The sequence below is a fragment of the Protopterus annectens genome, chromosome 2.part1 (genome assembly GCF_019279795.1).
Source record: "Protopterus annectens isolate FY-2018-M chromosome 2.part1, PAN1.0, whole genome shotgun sequence".
Classification (NCBI taxonomy): Eukaryota; Metazoa; Chordata; order Ceratodontiformes; family Protopteridae; genus Protopterus; species Protopterus annectens.
This window is the reverse complement of record NC_056729.1, coordinates 1,389,859,771-1,389,878,474: the sequence shown is the minus strand read 5'-3', so window position 1 is coordinate 1,389,878,474 and position 18,704 is coordinate 1,389,859,771. Positions and strand designations below refer to the sequence as shown.

Sequence of the window (18,704 nt, the reverse complement as noted above, 5' to 3'; positions counted from 1 at the left end):
TTCTCTGAGAGTAACAGACTTCCTTCACTTCCTTGCTTGTTGAGGAAGATAACAAACACTTAAAATCCATACACTTGGTAACATTTATAAACAGTCCAAAACTTCAGAAATAAATTCCTCATCTCTAAAAGTTGTGAAGATAAAGACTCTAGCAGACTTAGTCAGTGAAAAAATCATCTTTATTCATGCATCTTCAAACTGGACTTCATCAGATCAACTTTTCAAGCTTTTACCCTTGGAAATTAAATGTACTACTTAAAACACCATAAATCACAATTGACATGCTCATACATAATAATGAGCCAGAGTAGGAACTAACTCATGATGGACTGGCCTCGCCAAACATTATAATCTAATTAGAATGACAAAATTAGAAGTAGAATGGCTAAGTGGAGTAGGAGCCTATGTACTGATAGGATAAAAGAGCACTTAGTACCATCCCACAAGCCTAGGTACTCAGTTGTAGGCTACAGAATCCAAAGCGGTAAGTGTAGCTGTGGAGTGTAGCCTCATTAATGAAACCAAACTGCTTAGATAATTAGCATACCTAATATGACAGGTCTCTAGATAAAGCTGTGAATGGGACCAAGCATAATGGAATCACAGGTTAAACTGTCATTCAGATACAAAAAATGTATCCTGTACCACAAATCCTAACATAAAAGAAAGAACAAAAAGTTATTCAAAATCAAAAGGGACTTGATTACCCTAACACGTAAAGCCAATGTAAAGAACCCGCACTCACAACCACAAAAAGGAGAGGTCACAGAATACAGTCCTGAACTTCAAACCTAAATGCTGTATTCTCCAAAACTGGAAAAAACAGCTGTTCTGATATGTATTGTTGGTGATACAAATAAACACCATACCTGTGCTCGCACAAGTAAATCTATAAACCCCCTAGCCATTGGGGAACTCAGTGGCCATCAGGCAAACAAATGCCAAAAAAATAAACAAACATAAGAAAAACTCCCAAAAAACATGGTAGAACCACTCCCATGAAGGGTGCAACATAAAAATATACAGAATGAATAAAAATAAATGTCATAGCCAGACTCTAATATGAAGTACAAGAAATAGCAATAGGTTAACCACCAGACAGTAAACATATGACCGTATTGAAGCAGCAGCAAATGTTAGCATTACAAACAACAGCAATAAATAAATAATATGGAGAAAAAAAAGAAATACTGTCCAAAATGAATGTTACTAATAGAAAATCAGGATTTGAGAATAGAATGCATTCTAAGTAAAAATAGAGTGATAAAAGATAAAGACAAAGTGTGCATGAATGCAGTTGCAGGACAAGTGTTTCCAAGCAAAGACTGAGTGCATCAAAATTCCCTTCTCATATGGTCTCAGAAAGTAATAGTATCAAGTGTATCCTGCACTTCCCCAGAACGTTGCAAAGTTTAAAGAAACGCTGCGTGGTGAGTCTTAGTATTAGAAAATGGATATTACAAACTGAAGTGGACCACTTTAAAATACCTCCAGGAGGGATATATTACTCCAGCAGACCTTTCCAGATGGAGTCTGAGTGAATGCAGTATTGGTCTCAAATGTGGGGAAATAATTCAGATTTATCATACATTTTCTGGGAATGTTGTACAGTTAGAACCTTTTGTAAAAAGTTATTTAATTTTTCATTAGAAGAAATTCCTCTGTGTGGCCACTTTAGATCAGTAATAACTTGTTGAAGCTAACTTGGTAGTTTACAGGGAGTAAAGTTCTGACTGTGACTCAGAAAGCTGGGGCTCAGGTAGCAGTCCAAGAACTGGAAAAACAGGGAAGGTAAAAGTGAGTGACCAATACTGATCTGCCCATCCTAGGGGGAAGGTGGACATCTGGTCCTTTGTAACACTAACACCCACTGGAAAATGAGGACTAAAGCCTATTACAAGATGAGGGAATGTATGCTTGACTTTACCAAGCAGTGTTTGGTCAGTAGCCTTCCTGATGTGAGGAAGTCCCACTTATACATAGAATGTAGAAGGGGTAGCAGGTCTGCATGTATGCAGGTATATCCATGAGTTGTCAAGAGAGGGGGTTAGCTCTCTCTAGGAGGATAATGCTGCTTGCTGTTCAGAAGGAGTGACTGGGTCTGCACTATTTGTCATGCATAGTGGTTGACAAGCAACAGGCTATGGAAATAATATGAAAAAAAATACCTAAATGGATAAAAAGAGGACTAAATTCACAAAATCCACGAAACAGAATTGGCATAGGTGTTAGCTACAGCTATTTTTGTGATCACAAGGCACTACAAGGAAAAGCACCAAACATAGCCACGTAGAATGAGTAGAAATTTTATAGTTAGCAGGACATCAAAAGAGACAGATGCAGATTTTAGAACAAATTTTAAAAAGGCATTAATAAAGTATAATTCAAAAGGAGTTTATAGGAGGTGGCTTCTAGGGGGAGGGGAGGACTAGGGACTAAAAGGATACATTTAAAATAGGAGGTAATTGGAAAGAGTTTGGAATACTGTGGTAGAAGATATTAAGCAGATTAAGTCATCAGGAAATTAAGAACCTAGGAGAGAAAAGAACTTGTGAAAGTGAATACTTAAGACATAGTCAAAGTATCAAATCTGTAAAATAGAGAAGAATACAACTTCTTCTTCTTCTTCTTCTTTCGGCTTTTTCCCGGTTAGGGGTCGCCACAGCGGATCATCTGTCCGCTCATGATTGGCAGTGGAGTTTTACGGTGTCGAGTTGCCAGCTCGGCGCCCAACCTTCCACAGAAGGCACACACATGCACACACTCACACCTAGGGCCAAGTTAGAGTGTCATGATTTTAAAATGGTACGTAAACAAAGAAATCTGGCAAATGTATTGATGTAATAGAAGGTTACATGTATTAATGTAAGTCATATAAATCAAACTTCATTAAAAGTGGCATGTTGAAAAACGACAGTGTTGTAATCATCAGTTGTTTTTTTTTTTTTGTTTTGTTTTGTTTTTTTTCTGCAGCTGGGAGATGGCAGTAAATGTGTATTCCACTTCAGTTACAAGTGAAAACTTGAGTCGTCATGATATGCTGGCATGGGTCAATGACTCTCTGCAACTCACCTACACAAAAATAGAGCAGTTATGTTCAGGTAAACTGATGAACCAGTTTAGTCAGTATTTTAGAAATACTGATTACATTGTTTCACTTAGCTTTTTAAAGATTCTGAAATATTGATTGATTTGTTTTTCTTATCCATGTAATGTTGCTTTTCTACAGTCATATTTTGTGCTTATTTGTTCAGTCCCAGTGACAGATTGTGATCAAAGATGAAACAGACCATAATGCTTTGCCAGAGATTGCCTTTGTCTGTCTCACCTGGGCTTCAGGTTTCTGGCAGAGGCTCTTGCCTCCCCCGTAGTGCCTTTTTTATGCAAAATCATGAGGACAAAATTACCAACATGAAAAATTCTTCTAAACGAAATTTAAAGGTCATGCTACTAAACACTAGGAGTCTTAACATGAAACTGCACTCATTGCAAGCATTCCTTGCCCTAGAAGATGCTGAGATTAGTGCAGTCACTGAAATCTGGGTTCAAAGCTGCAGAGAGCACCCCAGCCTTACCAGGTTACTTGTCCTATCATACTTTCAGACCCCAAACAGAGGACTACAAAGCCAAAGGTGGTGGAGTGTCAATATTTATCAAAGGCATACACACCTCCAGGCTGGTCAAACAGTATAATGCACAGGAGACACTTCAGGTGCAGTTAAACTGTTGACAAAACACCTATTCAAATCATAGCTAGCTACAGACCCCCCAACCATGACTTAGGAGGCCCACTTCACCTATCTAGACTTACTTGAATCCATCAGGATTCAACCCTCTAGCCTGATCCTGGGCGACTTTAACTACCCAACCATAGAGAGGAAGACCTCTTCTAGCTCAAACATGAATGCCCAGAGATTCTGCGACTTCATAAATGCCAATGCATTGGATCAGCTGGTCGACACCTCCACAAGAGGTGAAAATATCCTGGACCTGGTACTAATCAACATGAGTAGCCACTATAGCACCCCTACAGTGTCATCCTCATTTGTAAGCGCCAACCATAAAGCAATCACTTTCGAAGTCACCATCTCCCCTGACCCCCCCCCCCTTGCCACGATCAAACAAAAAAACTTTTCCAAAGCTGACTACACTTTCCTGAGAGCAGATATAAGAAGCTTCACAGCCACTGTCCCTTCAGTTGTAACAAGCACTAATGTTCAAGCCTACACCAAAAATATATATGAGCACCTATATAGCATATAGCTGCATGGACTCAGCAGTACCTGACAGGACCAAATCATCTTCCTTAAGGAAGAGTAAACCTGTCTGGTGGACAGCAGCAATAAACAGACTGTATAATAAAAGGAAAAAATTGCTGTCCAGGACCAAGAAGGAGCAGGTGCCAAGTTGGAAGCAATCTTTCTTTTGTCCATACAAGCAAATAAGGTCACTGGTGAAATCCTCTAAGGCTAACTTCAACTCCAAATTGGCCACATCCACTAAGGACAGTCACAAGGCCTTCTTCGCATACATCCAAAGTCTCAAAGGTAACTCCCAAATCTGCTTTGAATTGGTGGTCAAGAGTACCACATACACAAATGCCATAGATATAGCCAACCTGCTGGCAGACAAGTTCAGTGAAAACTTCACCCCCCTGTCCACCCACGTCAGTAAACCAGGACATCTCCAGCACCTGCCCCCCTCCCCTCCTCACCAGGGAGCATGTCATTAATGCCCTCTCAAAGGAAAAAAATACAGCCTCCATGGGACCTGACAACATCCCTGAGTGTGTCCTACATGAATTCAGCCAAGAGCTGTCAGCACCTCTAGGCACCTTATTCAGCCAAAGCCTGTACACTGGCTTTGTCCCAGCAGAATGGAAGACAGCCACTGTCATCCCTCTACACAAAGGTGGAGTGTTCACCTACCCAGGCAATTATAGGCCTATCAGCCTGACTAGCATTATCATGGTCCTAATAAACAAGGACATTGGCAACCTCCAAACTCTTGATCCCACACAGTTTGGTTTTATCAAAGGGAGATCATGCCTGTTAAACTTGGATGCCTTCTTCAAAACAGTCACCAAAGCCATGGATGAGGGGAAGACAGTGAACACCGCCTACCTTGACCTAGCCAAAGCCTTTGACACTATTCCCCACTCAGGCATAATAGATAAACTCTCCTATATAGTCATCAACCCATGTGTTACCAGATGGGTAGCTAACTGGGTCACTGATAGAACCCACTCAGTCAAAATAGGAGAAGTCACCTCTACTAGTAGGCCCATAACAAGCAGCATACCCAAAGAATCGAGCTTGGGACCTCTGCTGTTTGGGATATACTTTTCTGAGGTGCAAGCCAAAACCCAGTGGTCTGTGACTGACCAAGTTTGCAGATGACTGCAAGCTGGGCACTGTCATAAATTCCCCCTAGTGATGTGAACATCCTCCAAGAGGGCCTTACCCAAGCTAATGACTGATGCTAGAAGCATGGCTCAAACTGAATGCCAAGAAATGCATCATTATCCCCTTGGACGAAAATGGCATCCCCACTAATTATCACATTAGTAACAATGTACTAAGCACGCAATCAGTTGTGAGGGACTTCGGCACCCACGTTGATAGCAACCTGACTTTTGACCATCATGTTGCCTTTGTTGTACGGAAGGCTTTCTACATGGCCCACCTCATAAGTAAAGGTATTTCATCCAGGAGCAAGGAAGTCATAACATCCCTGTACTTTCCCCTTATCAAACCCATTAACGAGTACAATGCCCCCTTCGGCATGTATCTTGCCTAGCACATGCAGCAGTTGTAGAGACCACAGAGGTTCCTGACCAGGAAAATCCAGGGTCTCAAACACCTATCTTATACAGGCAGGCTAAAAGCCGTATCCCTCCACTCAGTCTTGTACAGACTGCTCTGAGATGACCTGTGTCTGGCATACAGGGTCATCTCAGACTCAGTCTTGATGGAGTTGCTGCATATCAGTAAGTTAAACTCCACTCACGCAACCCGCACGCAAGGCCTCACCCTGGTCTGTGACATTAATAGAACTTGTTGGCATGATAGATTTTGTGTCCCAGTGACTCCCCCCATCTGTGGAATAGACTCCCTCTCCATGTCAAGCAGAGTACCTCACTAGCTCTCTTTAAGAGGAACCTGGACGACTGGATGGGAAACAGAAAATATACCCCTGGTATCCCACCTGTGTCCCTGCTGGACAGAGAAAACGGGTGATGACTTTGTGGGAACATGGGTGAAATTCTTGGCTAGGCTTATAAGGGCCTCCAGGCCAATAGCCTAGTATCATCCTATGAACCTGTGAACCTATGGTAAAGCTTAGTTGTTTCCTCAGCCTTAGCTAGCAAGACTTCTCACTGTTTCATTTGATGTAACCAGGAGCTCAAAAGTGATTGCCTGGTCCATACAGAAATAAAAATGTTCATCATTGTGATCACTGCTGCAGTAGTTTAAGCCATATGGGTTATATCCTGCTAAGAATATAACGGCCAGCCAGCTTCCAAAGCTTCGGAGCACCTTTCTCTCACCCAAACCATTAGTCAGCTTGAACTGAGCCAACTAAAAGTCAGGTTTGGACACCACACTCTTCTGATCTTTCCTGCTGTTGAGAGGATTCCTCTGTGTACATTCAAGGATCAGCAGTCTGCTAACACTTTTCCATTCCTGGGCATGGAAGTTCCCTTCAGAGGAAAAAAACTTCCACTTATTTACTAAACAAAATTTACATTTTCTTAAAAAGAAGTATTTTAAGTTAAGAAAAAGTATTTTGGTTGACTGTCTTGTGACATTTATGTACTTTTAAATGGAAGTTCACTTTTTAACTTTTGTGGTAAAAATGTCTAAAAATTGTATAAAACTATGCTTTATATGGCAAAATTGTGATTATTTTACTTTTTAGGGACTGAGGAAAGTGTTTAAAGTCCAATTTCTGTGTTTTTTTTTTTTTTTTTTTTTTGTTTTTTGGAAACGTTACGTTTTTTTGTTACTTTCCTGTTTTACCAGCTATTGCTGCTAAGCTTCCCTGGGAATCAAGCACCATTTTCTCTTTGACCATGGAGCAAAGTACTAGTTCCTGGGTCAGACTTTATTCCAGCTACAAAAAGAAAAAAAAATTGCTAAGCAAAATTGCACATCAGGATAGTAATTTGCCTCAGCCGCAGGTGGGTGACTGTAACCAAACCTGGTTCCTCAGACCACTTTTTTTTTCGTTGGATGCTTGTGGTGTAGTCCATACAGCCGTCATGAACCAGGGGGTTGACATATCCTCTGTGGCTGTTGGGAGTCTGCTCAGTGGCCAAAGGAGAGACACTCCTGTCAGTCCTGGGAGAAGGGGCAAGGAATGTGCCTCTGTGTAGCAGAATGTTGTGCCCATCGCTGGGGACATTACTGCTGGTAATACTGGGTTGTGTTAGTTACTCGTGACAGGAATAATGTATTGGGCTTGGGTCAGGGTCTTCTACAGGCTCTTGACCCTTCTTATAAGGTAAAAGAAAAGTGATCCTCTTTCCCTGAAGAGGTTCAAGAAGTAGGAAAATGTGACAGAACAGATACAGTTTTTTTTTTCCTTAGATTTCTTCTTCAGAATTTGAGGAGAGTGTAGTATCTTATTCTCCCTGTGAGGGATGCTCTTTCTCTGTGACAGTTTCCAGGATGAATCAATACTTTTTTAATGGGAGAATACTGAGGTCTGTCAATCCCTCAGAAAATGTTATGATTTGTTGCAAATTGAATTTCCAGAACCTTCTTCTGTCCCTTTGTCAGCTTTGAGGGGTGTTTACATCACAGCCTGCAATATCCTTGACAGTCAGACTGTTGCCCCTAAAAAAGGCAGCAGATTATATAAAGTTTCTCAGTCTTTCAAGTTTTTATATATCAATCCCAGACCTGATCCAGCAGCTATAGCGTTAGTAAATCCAGCTGCTTCTGCTAAACATTTTGTTAATTATAATCCTTATCCTTCTGATGGGGGGGGGGGGGGGGGGGCTTTTGATAAGTCTAAAAAAAAGTATATGCTCCTGCAACTTTAATTTTTAGAATTATCAGCACTCAGGCTCATAAGTTGAAGTTTATCCTGATTCATTGTGAAGCTATGAAGAATGTTTTTGGCATCAGTTTTCTCTTGTGATGGAAAAGCTGCATTTTATAATTTAGTTTCTTTTATTTCTCAAGTCACTACTTATTGTTTGAAATGTGTTTATGACTCTGTAGATACTATATAACATGGCATCAGGCCTCAGAGCACCCCTGCTTGTGCATTATTTACACAGTAACACACACCCTACTGGGTATTATTGCTTGGGTAACATATGAAAAGGAGAGAAGAAACCAACAACTGAAGGGCAGAAGAGACAAACTGTTCATAGGTAAATACTAGACTAACTGCTCTGAAGGGCCATTTTAACCCTAGCCAGTAACCCTGGATTAGTATCAAATCCTGTAACTTGTGAGTGTGAGAAGACCTTAACCATTTTGCCAAACCCTTTCCCTGAAGCCAATAACCTGTGATCTGAATCAAACTGTGTACCTTTTTTGTCTGAGGTAAAGCCATTAACCATTATGCTAACCTATCTTCTGTAATTCTTGTATACAGTATCCATAAAGCAGTCATTTATTAGTGAAGGCATAAAGATAGTGATAGGGGTGGGGAGTGGAGTAGGGATGGATGAATGGGGAAACGAGAAAGGGAAGAGACAAGGAGGATACCTTTCAACTGTCCAGATTTTTGCTACATATTTTTTATCTGGTCTTTATAATATTTGTGGTTTTCTGGCAAATCATTGAGGATTGAAGTTACTAAGTAAAGGCAGATATTTGAGTTTCAGACTTAATATCATTTAGGAAATGCATGCTAACACAAAACCTTTTATTCTACCAACTTTCTAAGTGTATAAAAGCAGTGCTTAAAGTTTGTCCCTATCTTGGGGCCTTTGACCCCCCCCCCTCCATTATTTTTGGCTTGGTCCAGAATTCTTGTGTTAAGAGGTTGAGAGGTATGACAGAGTTTTATTAATATCAGTAAAAGAGATATGAGAAGGGACAGAAAGATACAGCAGAGAAGTGACTGAGGAGAAATACATTAGGAAGCAAAGGAAAAGCGATGAGAAAGCAGAAAAGAGAGAGGGCACTAATGGAAGGGATGAATGTAACATTACAAATTAAAATATGGACTGGAAGAGAAAATATTTGACAAAAGTGCATAAAAAGCAAAATGGCAGGTGAGCCAGTGGAAACCTCAACATTAGTTACTGCATTGCGGCAGAGGCAGGGTAGAGAGACAACCATGCAGTACAGCGAGGGAGATATTATCTGGAGGAGAAATTAGTATAAACCCGACACCCACTTTAGCGAAAGTGCACTTAATTGAAAGTGCACTTTTGGGAAAGTCAGTTTACCGAAGCACGGTACAGTGGGGATAAAGAAATGTAACATGTGTTGTTGTCAGTCTTCCCTTTATTCTAACTGGTGGGTCGGATCTGATGTGTCGGGTCCATCTCGGCCATTTCCCCAGCTCGAGGTCTTCAGCAAAGCCCATGGGCCTTATTTTCTACCCATAATGCAACCCCATAATTACCCCAGATCTCATTTGCCATGCAGCAAAGAGGTTGGATAACGTATAGCTCTAGGCTAAGTGCTTTTTTTTTCTGGAATTATATTATATTTATTATTGTATTCCTTTTTCTATATTTCCAAAATTAGCTAAACTACCTTTTGAACTAGTTCTTTACCGTTTTCTTGTTATTTTGCCTTAGTTAACGTCCATGGTCTAAGGAACGTCCATTTTCATTTTTATTAGAGGACGTTCCTTTCTGTCTTCCTTTTCCATTATAATTAAAAAAAAAGTTATATATATATATATATATATATATATATATATATATATATATATATGTATATATATATGTGTGTGTGTGTGTGTGTTTGTGTGTGTGTATATATATATATATGTTAAGTTGTCATTCTCGCCTTCATTCTTGCTGGATGGGTTCGGCTCCGACTCGGCCTATACTATAGCTCGAGAGCTATTTTTACCGGCTCGAGGCAGCCCTATATCCCACAATACCATGCGCTAACTCCTCAGATCTCGTTTGCTGCTTCGCTGCGAGGTTGCCTTTTTTACCGGCTCAGGTCAGTAAAGGAATTTTCAACAAAGTTTCTATTTTTTGAGGTAGTTTATTAGGTTATTTTTCCTACTTTTGTTCCCTATCGATATTATACTTAATAGTGTTTGTTTCGTAAGCCCTACCCACCCCTGTAGTTAACTTTTATAATCAGGCCTACAGGCTTTAGTTTTTCTGTTTACTCACCCCTGTGTGTGTGTGTTGTTGTTTTAGTCAGCCCCCTCATCTCCCCCTTGTGTATAAGTGAGTGAGTGTGTGTGCTGATTGAGTGACTGTCTTTAGGGCAATGTCAAAAGACGTTAAGGTCTCGGGATTCAAGAAGTGTGACTCGTGCTGTCAGAAAATGTCTCTGACAGACGGTCACACTTCTTGTGTCTATTGCTTGGGGCCTTTACACCTGCAGGACTCTTGTTCCATTTGTCACGGATTTAGTTCAAGAGTCCTGCAGGAAAGGCGTAACAAGCTCATTCTAAGGGGCTTGTTAAAGCCTGATGACTCCCTGTCCAAGTCTGGCTCGGGGAAGTCATCAAAAACCGCCAAACCCTCGGCTCCAGCTTCTGAGCCGAGGGCTGGTGTTGTCGAGATGGCTCCGACCTCGGTTCCGGCTGGCTCCGAGGCGAGCAAAGTGGGTTCCGCTTCGAAACCATCATCGGAGCCGACCCCAGCGCTCTAGGCCCCCTTCTTTAGAGTCCGTCAGATCGGCTCCGAGGTCCCCCCTCCTATCGGAGCGGAGTCATAGGACTCATTCATCGAGGTCTTCCAGGCTCTCCGACCACGACATCGAGAGGGTGGTCAGTAGACTCATAAAATCTCAGACGCTGGCCCAAATGCTTCAGAGCCCATCTCACCAGACTGTGGCTCCTTCGATACAGTTATCCATTCCTACTCCGACTCATCTCTCGAGTTCGGAGCCGGAGTTCGTCGGAACCGTGACCTTGCCCACGTCGGAGCCGATACCCCCTCCTTCGGCTCCGGTGTCGTCGGCTCCGACTTCTTTATTGGTTCCGTCCATGGAGAGGTCTGGGCGCCGGGACTCCATTGTCGGCTCCGAGGGGGCGAGTGGAATCGGACCCTTGTCCGACCCCGCTCTCCCTCTCGGAGCTTCGGCTCTGGTTAGTTCGGCCCCGACATCATTCTCGGAGCCTTCTCTGTCTGTTCCGGGGGCGGTTCCGGCCTCTTCGGAGCCGGAGCTACCTTTGGTGTCTGATAGGGGAGCCTTCGAGCTGATGAGGAGTGTGCTGGACCCAGTGTCCACTCCAAGGTTAAGTTCTGCGGCTCCTCCCTCTGTAGTGCCTGTTACGGTCTCTGGCCACCCTCCTATACCCGACAGCAGAGATCCAAGGTGTAAGGTACCCACTTTGGGTGTCTCCTCCTCTTCCGAGGGTTCCCCTGAAGTTTCAGGGGAACCCCCTAGGAAAAGAAAGTGCAAGAGGAAACACATAGACTCCCCCGAGTCTGTCACGTCGGACACCGACTTGGATGAGTCGGAGGGTTCCCCCAGATCCCCCTCTGAGGATGTCTCCTTTTCAGACATCCTGGAGATCCAAAGACAGAGGGGAAATTGGTCCACTCTCAAATCTTCCGAGGACGAGTCGGTTTACCTTGACGCCTTTGGATCTCGCCCTTCCACCTCCTGGGTGTCTCCCCCTTTCGACCCACTAATGGAGGTAGTGGCTAGAAAGGTGTGGGCAGCTCCTGATTCAATGGAACCTACCCCTAGGAGACCTTCTAAATTTATTTCTGCACCAAATGACAAATCCTTTCTCACCAAAGGTGTTTCAGTTGATGCTATGGTGGTAGCAGCAGCCACTAAGAAGGAATTAGCTGATCCTTCTGTACCTGTTCATCCTCCTAACAAAGAGTCCAGGACCATGGACAGGTACGGCAAGCGGACCTTTGCTTCAGCAACATTTTCTATGCGATCGCTGAACTATTTATGTCATTTCACCCGCCTTCAGAGAGACTTGCTCACAGAGCTGGGTGAAACGGTACAGGATCCTTCTGCTGCGGGGTTTAAGGACAAAATAAACTCTGAGCTGGCTACCCTGAACTCCATTGTTAACTCCTCCATGCGGCTAATCTCTTATGCAGCCGATGGAGTGAGTAGGGCCGCTGGCACAGGCGTTGCGTTGAGAGTCACGCTTGGATGCGACTCTGTAACTTTGCCGACCCCTTCAAGGCGTCCTTCATCAACACTCCCTTTGACGGTTCGGAATTGTTCGGGCCTCAGGTGAAGAATACCCTCACCAGATGTGAGCAAGATGGTAAGACTCTCTCTGCCGTGGGAGTCCGTTTTTCCACCACGCCTTCTAGACCTTATCCTAAGGGACAGAGGGGTGGAAAGATGTGGTTCCGCAAACCACAGGGAGTCGCGCCTGCCGCACGTGGTGAATTTCCCCCTAGAGGCAAAGGGGGGAATAATAACAGACGCCACCCCAGGGGCAGAGGGGGTCCACAGAACCAGGGTTCCAGGGAATCTTTCCCTGACCAACCCTTTCAGCATCCCTGAGAAGCTGCCCGACTGTCCGCCTTCGGAGGCAGTCGGGGGAAGATTATCTCTGTACCTGGAAGCCTGGCAATCCATCTCCCAAGACACATGGGTACAGAAGATCATATCCGAGGGTTACAAAATTCCTTTCACTTTCCCTCCGGTACAACCGCCAAAACCCCTACCAGACGTACCACCCACACAAAGGGGTCAGGCTCAGCTAGAAATAAAAAAGCTGTTAAACAAAAGAGTCATCCAGGCAGTCCCAGCAGATCAGCTAGGATCCGGAATCTACTCCAGATTCTTTTTGGTACCAAAAAAGACAGGAGATTGGAGACCCATTTTGGACCTCAGCAGGTTAAACAACTATGTATTAAAGACAAAATTTCGGATGGTAACACTGCAGTCCATTCTACCCTTTTTGGGCAGAGACAACTGGATGTGCTCGTTAGACCTCCAGGACGCGTACTACCACATAAAAATACACAGGCGCTCCAGGAGGTTTCTCCGCTTCCAGCTGGGAGTCAGTCATTTTCAATTCAGGGCCCTGCCCTTTGGTCTCACCACAGCCCCGGTGTTCACCAAATGTTTGGCAGTGGTCACGGCTCACCTGAGACAGAAAGGATTCCAGGTGTTTCCATACTTGGACGACTGGCTCATTTCAGCTACCACCAAACAGGATCTCATAATGGCCAGGGATTATACTATCCATCTTTGCAACAGCCTGGGTATTTCTATAAATTTTGCAAAGTCCTCCTTGTCGCCTTGTCAATGTATAAACTTTATAGGCGCCGTATTAAACACCACAGAAATGTCTGCAACATTACCACCTCAGAAAGTGACAGACATAAGGCGGAATGTTCAGCTTCTGTTTCAGCCCAGCAGAGTCCAAGTCAAGCTAGTATTGAAAGTGTTGGGCCTCATGGCGGTGGCGATTCTTCTACTTCCATTAGCCCGCTTCCACATGAGACTCCTTCAGTGGATACTGTTTTCTCAGTGGTCCTTTCAACAGCTGCCAATGACCCACAACATTTTGATAACACCATCTTGCAAGAAACATCTCTCCTGGTGGATGGTTTCTCCTCAGCTTTTTCAGGGCAGACCCTTTGTTCTCCCCCCTCCAGTTGCCACTGTCACAACGGATGCCTCCCTGATCGGGTGGGGGGGCATTATCAGGGCAGGACGGTCCAGGGCACTTGGCAACAGTCAGAATGCCACCTGCACATAAATGTCCTGGAGATGAGGGCGGTGCTTTTGACATTGCAGGCCCTTCAGAGCTCTCTTCCCATGGGGACTATAGCAATTCAAACGGACAATATGTCTGTGGTGTGGTACATAAACAAGCAGGGCGGAACAAGGTCCTACCCCCTCTGTCGAGAAGCACTCAGACTTTGGCAATGGGCGATTTCATCTCAACGGTTTCTGATAGCAACGCACATCCCCGGGAAGTCCAACGTCATAGCAGACAGATTGAGCAGAACTATCCTCATGCCTCACGAGTGGTCTCTAAATCAAGCGGTAGTAGACGGAATTTTTCGGAAGTGGGGCCAGCCTTGCTGCGACCTTTTCGCAACTCCGCAAAACAGCAAGTGCCTCGACTTCTTCACACTTTTTCCTCTACCAGGCCAGCCCCTCAGAGACGCTCTTGTTCACGTTTGGCCCCGGGGTCTTCTTTATGCCTTTCCTCCCTTTCCATTGATCCTGCAACTAATTCAGAAAGCAACCACATTGAGATCCAAAATGATCCTCATTGCCCCGTTTTGGCCTCGACAAGTGTGGTTCCCGTTCCTGCACAAATACCTACTGGAACAGCCTTGGCATCTGGAACCCCTTCCAGATCTATTGACCCAACTCACGGGCAAGCTGCATCAGTCTCTACATTCCATCAACTTCACAGCTTGGTTGCTCCACTTCCAGCCATAGCCAGGCTTCCCCTTATTTCTCCTCCTGTTCGTGATATAATTCTGGCTTCCCATAAGTCCAATACTAGGAAGACTTATGCGAGTAAATGGAAGCGTTTTTCACACTGGGCACAAACTAGATCCTTAGATCCTTTCCATGCACCCATTCATGAGGTTCTAGACTTTCTGGCGGAGCTTTTTCATTCGGGGTCATCATCGGCCACTATCAGGGTACAATTAGCAGCCATTGCTAATTTTCATGTTGGACTCTCAGAAGCAAATATTATGTCCCACAAACTCTGTAAAGCCTTTCTCAAGGGCATCTTGTTGCTCAGACCTCCAGTCAAAGATCCACCCCACAATGGGATTTGAATTTAGTTCTAACCTCACTAATTCTACCCCCTTTTGAACCGGCAGCTTCTTGCTCCCTCAAACTTTTTTCTTGGAAAACGCTGTTTTTAGTAGCTATAACATCTGCCAGAAGGGTATCGGAACTTCAAGCCTTGTCTGTCCGTCCTTCCTATTTGGTTTTTCATAAAGATAGGGTAACTCTCAGAACAAACCCTTCCTTCCTACCAAAAGTGTTATCGGAAGCAAATCTAAACCACTCCATTGATTTGCCTGTCTTTTTCCCAGACTATACCAACAGGGCTGAACAAAAATTACATTCATTAGATGTTCATCGCCAATTACGGTATTACCTAGACAGGACAAAACAATTCAGAAAGTCAGACCAGCTCTTCCTCTCTTATGCTGCAGGCAAGAAAGGGCTTCCAGTATCGAAAGTTACTCTTTCCAGATGGCTGACATCTATTATTACCTTGATCTATGAGTTGAGACACAGGCAACTACCCTCTAGGCCTAAAGCTCATTCAACCAGGGCACTATCAACTTCAAAGGCTTTTCAAGCAAGGTTACCACTAGATGCCGTTTGTGCAGCAGCTACATGGGCGTCCAGACATACCTTTATTGCCCATTACAAGCTTGATCTAGCCTCCAGAAATAGAGATGATTTTGGTTCCACTGTACTCAGGAGTCTGTTCCATTGAGCCACCCAGGACTAAGATGCTAGGGACGCTGTCCCATCCAGCAAGAATGAAGGTGAGAATGACAACTTAACATTAAGACGTTATGTCTTACCATAACGTTCCATGTTAGTTGTCTTCTTCTCGCCTTCTTTCTTGCGTCCCTCCCTCCTGCCCCCTAGCCTGGATAGACTCGAGGTTCTGAGTCCTTCCATTTCTGGAGATACAATATGTTGCGTCTTTCATGGTATCCTTAGTGTTACTAGCAGGTAACCTGTACTCGTAAAAGAGGATTATAATATTATTATTATAATATTACTTTTTATAGTATGTCTTAGCTTCCAAACGAGATCTGGGGAGTTAGCGCATGGTATTGTGGGATATAGGGCTGCCTCGAGCCGGTAAAAATAGCTCTCGAGCTATAGTATAGGCCGAGTCCGGCTCCGAACCCATCCAGCAAGAAAGAAGGCGAGAAGAAGACAACTAACATGGAACGTTATGGTAAGACATAACTTCTTAAGATATATATATATATATATATATATATATATATATATATATATATATATATATAGTTTGTTTATATATTCTCTTGTTGTCCGTTTATGTTAACTCTTCCTTATCTTTCGTGTGTGTGTGTGTGTGTGTGTGTGCGGCCCATTTAAGTCCACTTAAGTTAGAGGACTTATTCTTCTAGACTAGGAGTGGCTGTCTATTTTTGTCCTTTTTTCCTTTAATCATGTCGCAAAAACAAGATAGTAAGCCCTTAGCCTTTAGAAAATGTGAAAAGTGTGGAAAGAAGATGCCCCTTAGTGATTCATACATTTTATGTTTGTATTGGTTGGGGCCTTTTCATTTGCAAGAGTCTTGTTCCAGTTGCCACAGTTTTAATCAGCGGGCATTAATGGAACAGAAAAACAAGCTTATTTTGAAAGGCCTTCTGAAGTCACCTTTCTCTGAGGCTGTATCTCCTGAATCTTTTTTTTTTCCCCCTGTTTCGGAGCAGGAAGATTCTGATATCCAGGTTGTGTCAGTGTTGGGTCCAGGAACCATAAGTTCCTTGGATCCGATATCTGCCACAAGTGTCTTTATGCCGTCAGAGAAGGAGACCTCTGGGAGCCAACACTCCCCGGTCGGGTCCACGGACACTTTTTGGATCTCATTAGATCCGACTGTGCCTCTGGGGGCTTCGACATGGGTGAGTTTGGTTCCTACTTCTGTTTTGGAGTTTCCTTCTGCTGCTCCGGAGATTCCTTTGGCCCTGACAACTTGTTTGTCGGATCCTGGGAGCTTTTCAGAGTGAGGACGGACTGCCTTCGAGGTGATGAGGAGGGTTTTGACCTCTTCCCAGTCTGAGACACAATCTCCTTCGGGTCTTCTTCTCTCTTCAGTCCGGGTGTCTTTGTCTTCTTACGTGCCCTCTCCACAGGTCCACAGAGATGATAGGCTTCAGGATGTCCCTCAGAGTACTGCCCCCTCTTCCAAAAGGTTCCCTATTACGCGATCGAAGACACTGTTCTTTGAACACGTAATAGTCGAACCGAAAACATCGCAAACACTAAACCATGAACGGCCACGTACCCAAATTTTTTCCTAGGGGAAAAAATTCAGTTGGCCATTTTCGCAGTTTGCCCTGTTCCCCAACGTTGAGCAATCTAGGAGTTGGTATATTTAGTTAGGGGGGTGTGGGGGGTGAAGCCCTTCACTTGATTAGGATTCGGAAGTGTGTTTTGTTTGTTTACGGCCTCGCAAATTTTTTCCCTAGGAAAAAATTTGCGGATGTGGCCGTTCGCGGTTATGTGTTTTCGATGTTTTCAGTTCGACTATTACGCGTTTGAAGAACAGTGTCTTTGATCGCGTAATATAGACCCTTCCAAAATCTCTCCAGAGTATCCCACTGACGAGGTCCCTCAGAAGCGAACATGCAAGAGGAAGCATCTTGACTCCCCGGAGAAGTCTGTCACATCTGATACTGTCCTCGATGAAGCAGAAGGGTCCCCATGATCACCTCTTGAAGATGTCTCCTTTGGAGATATCCTAGAAATCTTAAACCAGAGAGGTGATTGGCAATACTCCACCCCTTCTGCTGAGGAGTCGGTTTTCCTGAAGGCATTTGTGTCTCGCCCTTCAACTTCTTGGGTGACTCCTCCTTTCATTGAGCTTGTGGAATTAATCTCTCGAAAGGCTTGGGAGACCCCAGACACCATAGACCCTACTCCTAAGAGTCAGATAAGTACATTACTACTCGAAAAGAAAAAAGCTTTTAAACAAAGGGTGTAGTGGTTGATGCCATGGTCGTGGCGGCGGCCACTAAGAAGCAACTTTCTAAAACCAGTTCCTCTATCCATCCTCCTAATAAGGACTCTAGGTCTATGGATAGATATGGGACATGCCTTCTCTTCAACAACCTTTGCTTTGCGGTCTCTGAATTATCTCACCCACTTCACTAGATTGCAGAGAGACCTGATTAAAGAATTATCAGACTCCCTCCAAGGGGCCATAGCTGATGTGGCGGCAGATAAAATCGGGTCTATATCACGTTATCAAACTTTTAAAAGTTCGAACACCATATGATTGACACCATATGTTTGAACTTTAAAAGTTCATCAACATAATAAAAAAAAAATAAAAACACAAAAAACTTACCTCAAGGTTGTAAGCAGGGGGGCAAGCCACCCTGCAACCCCCCATGCCCCCCGCTACGTAAATATACCAATTCTGAGATCACAGTACATTGCAGGAAAGGGAAAGCTTCCCTTACGGAGATCTCCGTTGCAACGTTCGAAGTTTTACATGTTCGAACATATGGTTTCGACCATATGACATTCAAACTTGTAAAAGTTCGATAATATGAATTGGACCCAGTAAAATCAGTGCTCAACTCACCACCTTGAATTCAGTTGTCAACTTCTCCTTGAGACTCATATCTTATGCAGCAGATGGAATGAGTAGGGCAGCAGGCTCAGGTATCTCTCTTAGGAGGCAGCCTGGATGCACCTTTGCAATTTCGCGTAATCCTTCAAGTCTTCCTTCGTTAACGCCCCTTTTGATGGCTCTTCTCTTTTTGGGCCAAAAGTGAAGGAAATGCTCACCAGGTGTGAACATGAAGGCAAGACTTTGTCTGCCGTTGGAGTACGTTTTTCCACTCC

The 18,704-nt window shown here is 43.8% G+C and overlaps 1 protein-coding gene across 3 annotated transcripts in view; it reads left to right on the top strand.

Moving 5' to 3' along the window:
- MAPRE3 (microtubule associated protein RP/EB family member 3) overlaps positions 1 to 18,704 on the top strand; it is a 1,644,409-nt gene that overhangs the window by 366,174 nt on the left and 1,259,531 nt on the right. For all 3 annotated transcript variants that reach the window (XM_044062866.1, XM_044062868.1, XM_044062867.1), the window contains one exon: positions 2,974 to 3,101. In XM_044062866.1, coding sequence (XP_043918801.1) covers positions 2,981 to 3,101 — 121 coding nt within the window. In that variant the 5' untranslated portion in view covers positions 2,974 to 2,980. The remainder of the gene's footprint in view (positions 1 to 2,973; positions 3,102 to 18,704) is intronic.